The sequence below is a fragment of the Helianthus annuus genome, chromosome 15 (assembly GCF_002127325.2).
Source record: "Helianthus annuus cultivar XRQ/B chromosome 15, HanXRQr2.0-SUNRISE, whole genome shotgun sequence".
In the NCBI taxonomy this organism is placed as follows: domain Eukaryota; kingdom Viridiplantae; phylum Streptophyta; class Magnoliopsida; order Asterales; family Asteraceae; genus Helianthus; species Helianthus annuus.
The window spans coordinates 156399069-156410324 of NC_035447.2; the positions used below are offsets into that span (position 1 = coordinate 156399069).

Here is an 11256-nt window from a genome sequence, read left to right on the forward strand (position 1 = left end):
TCTCAGACTCAAAGTCCAATTTCCTGGTCTCTAAGACCCATCCTTCCTTAGTCTCTAAGACGGATCCTCCCTCAGTCTCTAAGACTGATCCTCCCTCAGTCTCTAAGACTGATCCTCCCTCAGTCTCTAAGACTGATTCCTCCCTCAGTCTCTAAGACTGATCCTCCCTCAGTCTCTAAGACTGAATTATAAATATAAGTTTTGGAATGTGTAATTGTGCCTTTTGTTTGTAAAAAAAAGTTTGTTCCCTGGATCCGGACGCTTAGTGTATGCAATGTACAAAACAAAAAAAAATATGTTTGAAAATGTTTTCGTGAGAGCCCTGATGATCATAGTCTAGACTCGAGAAAGAATCCTAGTTCGCTATGATCGAGGCTCTGATACCAAGCCGTCACACCCTGACTTTTGCGGAAGCGTGGTTTATTTGGTGTGACTTCTTAATACCATAGCAACAATCATAACAATGCTATATGATAAAAACATGAGATATTCATCCATTAATAAAGTTTAGAAAAATCCCATTTTCAACAATCACAAAATAATTTACAAACCTTAACTTGATTTATTTGAGTTCATAAAGACTTAGCAAAAGACTTTAAACAAAACCAGGTTTAGGTATATATAACCCGTCCAGGAAGAGGTTACACCTTCTAAACCCTGGATGACTTCTTTATTCAAACGCAGCTTGAAAATACGTGCATACCGTGCCAGATCCGTTAGTTTCCTGAAATACATGTAGTTTGAAAAGTCAACATAACGTTGAGCGAGTTCATGTGTAAGTGAGTAGGTATAAACCTTTGTGAAAATGTCTGTATGTATGAAAATCCCTGGTATGTAGCAATTAAGGAAAAAGAGACCACCACTGGGTTGCAAAGCCAATGATAAGTGTGAAGTGATGCAGGAAGACTCAAACCTAGCGGATTTGTGCGTCGGGCACTTAGTCATCTCATGGTCCACTCAGCGGACTCAGGAGTGGGGCTCGCTACACCCAAATAGATCTATCACTAATGTCCCTCGGTCCTACAACGAGGATTAATGGCCTTAAGTGTCATGCCCACCACTCACATGTTCGCGTAATAAAAACCCTCCTTAAGCTAACCATACCATGTAAATAAATGTCTGTAAATGTCTGAAAATACAATTCAGCATGCTTTTTAGAGTGTAAATGTTACTAAAACGCGTCAACAATTGCTCTAACAACGGGTTTATCGAGAAATAAATGATCAAACAACATGCATACTTATACCAACATAATCCAACCAGATTTTATCATTATATAAGTTTGTGTTTAGGTTCCTTGTTCACTTTCTCTTTGTGTTCTTATTTTAAGCTTCAAACAACAATGTTTCGAACAATCAACGTAGAAATGATTCATGAGCTAGATCGAAGACTTACTACTAGCACAAGGGCTAGGGATGAACTTGTGAACAAGAAATGATGGTGAAAGAGGTGTGAGAATGCAAGTGGTGATGCTTCTTTAAGGCTCTAATGCTCCAAACTCCACAAGGCTTCTTTCTAACACTTGTTTTAGACTTATAAATGGATCAAAGGAGTGGAAGTTGTAGTGATGGTGATGGATTCAGATGTGGGCAGTCAAAAATGAGAGGGAGAGGAGTGAGCTTGAGTGTGGTGAATTGATCTTGAGAAGATGATGGAGTTATATGGTGCATTGGAACTCACCAAGCCACCCTAGGAAATCCTAGATAAATGATGGCATGAATTCTTGGCCAATCAAAATTAAGGAGATAAAAATAAAATCTAAACAAAATATTTAGTAATGATGGGCTGAAATTCGGTTGGGGGGGGGGGGTAAATTGTAAAATTTTGGTAATTAGTAGGTAAAAATTAGAAGGTTAAGGGTATTTTCTAGAATAGTGGGTGTATGTCATGTTTCTATAGTGTGTGGGGATTTTTGTGACCATGATTATTTAGAACAACAACAACAACAACCATACCCAGTAAATCCCACAAATAGCAAAGCTACTTATAGGGTCTGGGGAGGGTGGGATGTAGACAGACCTTGCCTCTACGCCTAGGGATAGAGAGGCTGCTTCCAGAGAGACCCTCGGCTCCAAAACGAACAACTTGCCAACACTCCAAGTCAAACAATATAGAAATAGCATACAACATCATTTGGACATAATATAATGTAAATATGAAGCCACCAATACCAAGGAAGTGATCAGAGTGACACAATATAATGTAAATCATGTATAATAGCATACAACATCATTTGGACATAAACACCAGAAGACAATTACCGGTAAAGTCAATTTAAGAATGAGAAAGACCTACACCCCTAAAAAACACCTAAGTCCTTACTGCAATATCCTCTAGAAGTCCTTAACCCTAATCCTACGCCGCCACGAAGTCCTATCTTGGACCATGTCCTCAGAAAGATGCAACTCTAGTAAATCATGCAACTCTAGTAAACCATGATTATTTAGAAATAATAAAATAATGTTTCTGACAAAATTTTGGTGTCCCGGGTAATGTCTGGTTGTTCGGTTACGTATTGTTCCGTTAAAGCGTTTAATTGTACCGCATAGTGTCTTTTATGCATCTTTTTGTAACGAATTTTAATTCCAACACTTAGGAAAGCGTTCAGGACCATTTAGTCAATTCTCTGTATAATACGAGTGTGTTAAAAGCTGAATGGTTGCTGAAGTTGCAGAGTTCTGCACTTGAAATGAGTTTTAGGCATTTTCCGGCACTCAAACTATCACCTAGTGACACAGTCTTATGGTCCTCACTTCCCTACACTCCATACTGGTGTAGTACTGTATCCCTGGCTCATACTGGCCTCAATATAGTGTCTGTCTATGTGCTAGCATTGTCAGCATGTGTCTGAGTTATCCGCTCACTGTGCTAACTGTGTTTTGTGCATCAGGTTTGTCACTAAGAGTCTGTATGCAATAAATGGAGTGACTGTATGTAAAGTGTTGCACATGTATGTTTGTAACATAAATCAGTAAGCAGTTTAAAGTGTCAGTTGTTATCAAGCATAGTTATTAAGCACATAATTAGAATTAATTAATTGTACAATACCTGTAATTGTGAGGGTTGTCACATGAGGCAATCCTCGCTTCTGAAACTCAATAGTGTAAACAACTACACAAAAAGGTAAGAAACTGTTACATATCATTGAGATCATGTTTAAAAAATTAAATTTAATAACATACCAGCTGAAGCTTTTCTAAACAAATGACGGTCTTTCAAATCTTTACAAATTGCATCCAGCTTTATTTTAAACATTCGCGATAAAATATCAGGCCTATCCTCCGGATTAAGATTTATGTCCTTAAGAAACCTTTGAACCTCCGGCCACTTGGGATTGCAGGTAATGCTTATAAAAAAGTCGGGATAACCATACCATTTACAAATAGCCATAGCGTCTAGATAGTTTTTCATCATATATCGTGACCCGCCTGTAAACGAAGATGGAAGGAAAATACGTTTTCCAACCTTAGACAAATCTTGTTGGCCGTTATATATTAGTTTGCGGATACTCTCGTATGTATCAGACCTGAGATCATGTTGCTGAAATCTTATAAAGTTAAGTCGCTCGCTCTCGATCATCGTATAAGCATCAACCAAGAACTGTTGGAATAGCCGTCGAGAATTTAGAATTAATGAAAATTGGTTACTACGATCTTGTACACGATACGCAAAGAACTCTCTCATTGTACAATTCGGACGTTTCTTGTTAGTAACATCAATGACACCCCTATGGGGTATGTCAATTCTGTAACCGTCGTCTCCATATGGGAACAAAATAGGATACTGAAGTGCAAGATAGGAAGGATGCAACTCACTTATTCTTTTTAATGACCCTGTTTGTATCTCGACAACGATATCTCTATTCTCAAGAGCGTTATCAATATCTCCAATAATAAGAGCGGCAACCTCAGAGGAAGTAGGTAAGTTATAAGTCCGACCATCTTGTTCTCTTTTCCCAATAAGGCGAAGCTTTAAAGTAGTATTAGAATTCTGTTGGAAGCAATCTCTAACCATCCTATAAATTTTCACAAGCACATTGTTGGCATCCAACATTGCTTTGATTTGTTGTATCAGCTTATTATCAGTTTCGTCTGAAAAAGTTGATGAGGAAGCATCGTCTGAACACCTGTTTCATAAAATTGACATAGTAAGTAAATATATAGTTAAAAGAAATGTTATTAAAAAAAATTAAGTTTTAGCATGGTACCTAAAAACTGATTGCCTATTTGCCAACTCATTTTCAGTATCGTACATGTATAACTGACAAAATTTAGGTTTCTCTCCGTTTTCTGGCACAAGACTACCAATAGAATGATAATTTTCACCACTAATTCTGTAGCAAAAAGGAGCATTATCAGTATTAACGGTGTGGTCAACCTTACCACCCATTGACGTAAACGCAAACATATAATTGTAACGTCGAATGTTCTTCAAAAAGTGCCTGCTTTCATTATCATTGGACATGAATAGACTTTTATAATAAGGTGTCGCAGATTTGTAATCAGGTAACACAACTTTGGCATAAGCACAACATAACATATGACATATTTTGCCACCCTCTTTTCTTCCGCTTCCTTTCTCTGCATCCCATAACTTTGCATAACAAACTTTACAAGTAATAACTTGATCACCATGATCCAAATAATCTGTTAAAACATACAACATTAGAGTTATATATACAACATTCATTAAAATAATAAGATATACATATTTATGAGTTGATATTTTTACATTATGTAGCATTACTTATCAACAAACCTAACCTGTAGAAACACCTTTATAAGGATCTCCTTCTACGGTTTCCTCTGTGGTCAAGTCGATCATTGGTATAGGAGATGAAATACATGGTTTGCATACCAACTTACGTTTCCCAGATGATAGCCTTGGCAAATTACAATTCAAAGATGATGTGCGGTTGGTTGATGTGATGCCAGTTGAAATATTTATTCTAAAACCATTTTCTCTCGTTGTCAGATTGCTGGTACTACAACTAATGTTACCTAGTACAATTAACAAAAAGCATAGTCAAAATATCGATGCAAAACAATACAAACATAATAAAATATATAAACATTAAATTAATAAATTACTTACTTGTTACCATACTTGAGGGACTTGGAGTAACATTATTAGCCACATCAGGAGTGGATTCAAAATTGTGACAACCAATAACATTGACTATGTTATCCGATGTAACACCTATGGTAGTAGATCTTCTTTTGTCAATAATAGATCTAGGTAATCGCATGTTATCTCTATCCTTGTTTTGTAGAATCCGAGTCACTAATAGAAAATATTAAAGCACAAAAAATAAATTCATTGTCACGTATTTATATAAAATTTAATTCATACTAAACGTAATTAAAATAATATATAATAAATTAAACAAAAGTATAGCTTATAAAATAACATACCATCAGGTGAAACTGGACGATGTTGTGTAACAGACGGAGTGGAAGTGGAATTAATATTGGTGGATACAATATTGAGGGATGACAATGTAGTTCCTCCATTTGATCTCTTATTATCCAAGTATAATTTCCTTAATTTCCTTCTATGAGATGCCTCGTCTTGAGTAACAATTGGGAGGACAACTAACAGAAAATCGTATACATATTGACAAAAATTATAATCAACAAACAAAAACAAATCAAAATAGTTAGCTGTAAATCAAGAAAGGATAATTTTCATTTTGTTATAAAAATATATAGCTAAAATAATACCATTGGTTATGCTTGATAAAGGTCTTCTGCCTCGTCGAACTTTGAAGTGACATAAATAAAAAAAATGGAAGAATTAATAAACAATTCGAGCATCATAGATAGCTAACTAAGTAGGCGTAAAAGAATCGAAATGGACAATGAAGGAATTAGTGTTATACCGTTAACAATGTCGGTGGATGTGTTTCCATTTCGGTGAACTGCGCATAAATATATATATATATATATATATATACACACTCAAATAGTTGTTAAACTAATTATCATGTGCCCGCTAATTTTAAAGTTATTGTTTTTTAGGAATGAGTAGGAAAAAAGCTGAAAAACTTTAAATAACTTACCATCCTGAGTGTTTTCGTTATCAATGTCATTGTATACGGAGTCAGTCTTTGGTCGTTTAGGCATTGCTGGAAATTTAAAAAAAAAGTGTTACATTAAAGAGTTGGTATGTTGGATCACATGTTAAGTAATATTTAATCAATCCAGATTCATATATAAACTCTAACAAACCATTATGGTGGTAATTGTGTACATCGATCTCTATTTTATACGGACTCATAAATCATAAAATTGATGTAAACAGATATAAACAAAAAACAGTTGCACACCAGTCTATATCAACAATAGAATGAATTAACATTAATGAACAAAAAATAATATGAAAAACATCATAATTTATAAAAACAAAATAAAACAAAAAATTTATATAAATAAAGTAAGTACTTGGGAACAATAAAAACAGAACCAAAACAAATTATATAACTTCTAACTAAAAGGAGAAATAATAGTCTCTATGAATAACACTCCGTTAACTCAGTTAAATGTATTAACATCTTGTACATAATGCAACTCTTTGCTCGTTAGTTTGACGGTAACCATATGTCCCCATTCACTCATTAAAATCCATGTGTTGTACTCCATTATATGTGGTTGGTGCCGCCTACTTTGGAAAGAAACTGTTTAAGAATTCTGAAAAGATAAAACCTTATGCCATACTTCACCTTCGAGTTTGAAGAGTTCAACAATAAGCTCTTCAGGTTCGGAAACAACAAACATGTGAATCTTCCGGTTTAATGTGATAAGATGCCCTTGGCTAGGAATAAGATCTTTACTCAAAGGAAAATTAATAAGTTTGAATGTTTCAGATAAAACATCAAAAGCAACTATAAACTTCTTTCCAATTACCCACCAAGATTGTGAAACAATGAAGTATACAGTCTTAGCGGATAGTGTTCCAACAGACCAGGCATAAGAACTTGAACCAAAGTTAGTTGCATTCATGAATTCGACATCTCTCCATATACCAAAACGTTGAGAATAGACACTTGCAAATACATTATGGTATCGACGTTTGATGTGGAGTACTTTAAGGTCGTTAGATTGATCATAGTAGATAGCGCTAGTATCATATTCGTGATCGTATCCATGTTTAGGGTAGTCATCAGATAAAATAGTATACCAATTAGTAGTTGGATTCCAAAGGATAAGTTTTCTAATACAGTAAACTAATAAAAGTCCGTCGAGAGAAGAAAGAAAACGTAATGACAGTGGTGGAGTCTCGAAAGGAAAAATATACTTTTCGTTGAACCAAATTCAATCTTGCCACAGATTACGTTATCAACATCTATTGACATATCATTCAAATATATTAGCTTCCGATTTTTAGCTTTATTAAGGCATACACAATGCAAAATGGCAAACTGATTAGTTGATAATTCTGCACACCATGCTTTACTAACACATTTGAATTGACAAATTGATTTTGCAGGGAGCCTAAACAAAACTTCCACGACTGAGGTGTCAAAATCAATAGCTTCCATGATCTGAACTACATCGGAAGAAAAAAAAATATGAAATACATAACAATGATGATTTGTGTATATATCTATATATATATATTACTATAAAGATACATTATAATCACAACATGTAACTTAAGTGAATGATACTATGCGAAAACAAATATTGTGAAAAAAAAACATACAAGTTCAAATAAAATGTTAAATCATTAGAATAACAATAGATTAAAATACAAAGTGAACAAACTAACCGAGTTCAAAGGTTGAATCACCAGGAGCAAATTAGCAACGGAAGAAACGTGTTTTGATCAATTCTTATTGAATCAGCCAATACGAAATGAAAGGGTGATATAGAACTAACAAATTTAAACAACTCTATATCAATATATAGAGATAGAATATACAAAAAAATGGAAATATATTTATGTAATATGTTACTTTTGGAAGTGATTAAATTGTAATATAGATTTCCATAAATAAATTTACTTACCTTATATTCAATATTTTTTTAAGGAAAATGAGATTGATCACATCTTTCCAATTAAATAACAAAATTGTATTGTGGAAATATGAAGATTGTAACTACTTACTAAAATAGACATATCAAACACTAACAACATTGAACCTATTACAAAACAAGTTATTGGTATCATTACAAAACATGTAAATAAACTAAACCATAGTAAAGTAAGCAAAGTTTTCATGTTCATCAACCAAACCACCAAAATGTATCTATTTAAAAGACTAACAAACAACTTACCAAACCATAGCTGTTTTAAACAAAATGTATACCGGTCTTCCTTAGATCGAAGTTACATCATTCAACACAATCTTCCTCTGTGAAGTTACATATGTGAAGTGCAGCATGTGTCCAAACTGCAACCGGTTATCTTCCATGAATTTCCTCCAACCATCAACGGCGTAACGTAACGTACCACCGTTTAACTCTGTCTTTGTTTCATAAACTTCAACATCACCATTCATGTTTTGCACAGATAAAGGTTGCAAGGTTTCAGACAGGCCTGCTCTATTTACAACCTCAACAGGAAGCCGCTAAATGCGTTGAAAGAAAGCAAAATATAAGTGAATAGAAAAAATTAAAAAAATATGATGGTAAATCATGTAAAATAAACCTACCAGCCTATATTCTGCTTTACGACTAAAGTTGAAGAATTCAGGATCCATGCCGACACCGGAAACTTTGCTTGCATTCCTTGTAACCTTCTTTCGATGCTTCACATTTTGAACAGCAGTTAACCGTTTCTTTGCCTTGTTTAAGAAAAAAAACTATACAGAGGTAGTTAACACCAAATATATTATATATTGTACAATTAAAGTTATCTTATACCAAGACTATTTATGAAATTGGATAACATACTGATTTGGCTGCCAAACAATTATTTTACTTAAATAATTTTACACATAATAAATACACTTTGTACGACTTATAAAGAATTAAGAACATTGAATCTAAACTTATTCACTTTTTACTAAATTAATACTCGATTCATTCTACTTGAACATGAATCTCAACAGATTCAACTTGACCACAAAAAAATAAAATACGAAAGATTCTATAATTTAAATTTTAAACTTGTTATTCAGCAACAATTCTATCAAACCTTATGAATATAACTAAGCAAACAATGACAATAAAAATGGATATTAGTAAAATTAATAAAAATACATAAAATATTTAATACCTTGACAGTTTCAGCAGATGTTGTAGAACGTTTTCGGCCTTTGCATTCTTTGTTCAAATTCTCGACTGTGTCGGATCGGTCGACAAAAAGTTTAGCTTTTCCTTTTCCTTTAACCTGTTGTGAAAGAATAGAGTTAGCACATCCAATATTTTACATCTTATATGTTTTATAAATTTATAGCTAAAATTAAACTGCATCATATTCCATATACAAAATGTAATATATTTTGAGGAAAAAACGGCCAACATACATCCCAGACAGACTTTCAATTCGATCTAATAAAGCTGCAGTTAATTTTTCTAATATACTAAAGTTATTAAATTAATTGTACAATGTCATCAGTATTGAAATACTATTTGACTAATAAACCTAGGAAATAAACAATGTAGTTGTTAAACCTCTAATACAACTCATATGAGCATTGAAACTATTTCATGTACCTTACTTATCCAGCAAATTGATTAAACAATGTGTTTGTACAAACAAACAACCAAAAACAACCTATAACACTAATGATATAGATGCAACCGTAGGTTTCAAATCAGTACTAACGTTCGTATGGGTTAATTCAAGCTTGAATTTATGTTTATGAGTTATAATACCAATTATCATAACTAAATTAATATAAATATATTTTAGTGGTGGTAAACTTACATCTTGCATTGTCTCTTTAACATGAACCTTCTTCGATGTACGTGACAGGACTGTTCCCGATGGACTTTCATCAGGAGTTGGCTGGTTATCATCTTCCTCTATGTCCTGCAAACATCATTTTGAAAAAAAAATCAAAGAAGGATAAAAATGGATACAAAATGTATTACTTAATAAATTCGAACCTTAAAAAGCGTTTTTAAGTAATCGGCCTTAGAGATCTGAAATACATCATCATCATCATCATCATCAGATTCAACCTTCTTGCTCAACCTTATCTCAACCTCGTCTCGATACACGGTTAAGCCAAACATAACATCATCAAGTTTTTCAAAAAACAGTAAATCATCTTCTTGAACGCCAAGATCGTTGCAAAGTTGAGTCCAACCTTGTGAAAATACATAGTTTGAATTAAACTTACTTGTTGACACTGTCCACGGAGAACCCTTATAATTTATTTCATATGAGCCAGCCACTACATTGTCTTCAAAACATTGTTGAACAAAAGAATCTTCAATGATCTACATAATATGAAGCATAATACATTGAGTTTCCACTTGTACGTTAGATTATAAAGTGTGAAACACATGTTAATGATAAAATGTAATGAAAATAAAATGAGATTACATACCGTAAAACCCAATCTTAGATGACGATTAATTGTGAAATAAGATTGATTACAGACGCCATTAACATAAGATGAAAGATGGAGACCAAAATGGTTCAATGGAAGAAATGTCAGCAGACAATCCTTTTGAAGTTTGAGTTCTGAAACAATTGTTTGCCCGCCATCAGTTAAGACTGGCATACATTTTACTCGTTTCAACATTACGACCCAAATTTTCCCACTTGAGTGATATATACGCAGCTTCCTATCGGCCCAATCCTCTCCATAGAATTGAGTAACAAAGGTGATCGGGACATCCTGTATATATATTAATATTAAGTATATTTAGTATTATAAGTTTCAAACATCAAAATACTAAAAAATAATACTCAAAAAACTGAATTATAGGTAACATAAAGAATGCTTACTATACTTAATGATGATGGGTTCAGAAGATACTTTACAAACGAAGTATACATTTTCAAACCTGCAACAATAAATATGCTAAGACGAATGATTTCAAAAAACAAATAATTTGACATTCTCGTACTTTACCGAACACTAATCTATACAATATACACAAAAAACACTACAGACAGAACATTGATTCGACTATAAATACTGAAGATTCAAATCATACAAAAACCAAAGTTATATGGTTCAAAAATTCAAATTTTCTATGACCTTACAGACAATATTATAACTAATTTTAATGATTCTGAAGATTAAAGTTCTTATACCCGTATCTATCAAATTTTAAGTGAATGATCAAATAC

At 33.2% G+C, this 11256-nt stretch overlaps 1 protein-coding gene across 1 annotated transcript; it reads right to left on the bottom strand.

Moving 5' to 3' along the window:
- Window positions 1–3111: 3111 nt before the first annotated feature.
- On the bottom strand, window positions 3112–7001 carry LOC110914461. Its single transcript, XM_022159249.1, has 8 exons — window positions 6722–7001; window positions 6062–6127; window positions 5415–5594; window positions 5095–5283; window positions 4764–5000; window positions 4208–4646; window positions 3183–4126; window positions 3112–3131 (listed from the first exon to the last, which is right to left on the bottom strand). Exons 1-8 carry the CDS (start codon window positions 6999–7001, stop codon window positions 3112–3114), a joined length of 2355 nt encoding a protein of 784 aa, XP_022014941.1.
- Between the last annotated feature and the right edge of the window lie 4255 nt (window positions 7002–11256).

What these genes read in the sequence shown, in the direction of transcription:
- LOC110914461 (XM_022159249.1), bottom strand. Translation starts at nt 7,001, where the DNA reads ATGAATGCAACTAACTTTGGTTCAAGTTCTTATGCCTGGTCTGTTGGA. An exon ending in TAACGAAAACACTCAGGATG is followed by an intron (nt 5,595 to 6,061) that starts GTAAGTTATTTA and finishes ATTTTCTGTTAG; the next exon opens with TTGTCCTCCCAATTGTTACT. An exon ending in TCGTCCAGTTTCACCTGATG is followed by an intron (nt 5,284 to 5,414) that starts GTATGTTATTTT and finishes ATTTTCTATTAG; the next exon opens with TGACTCGGATTCTACAAAAC.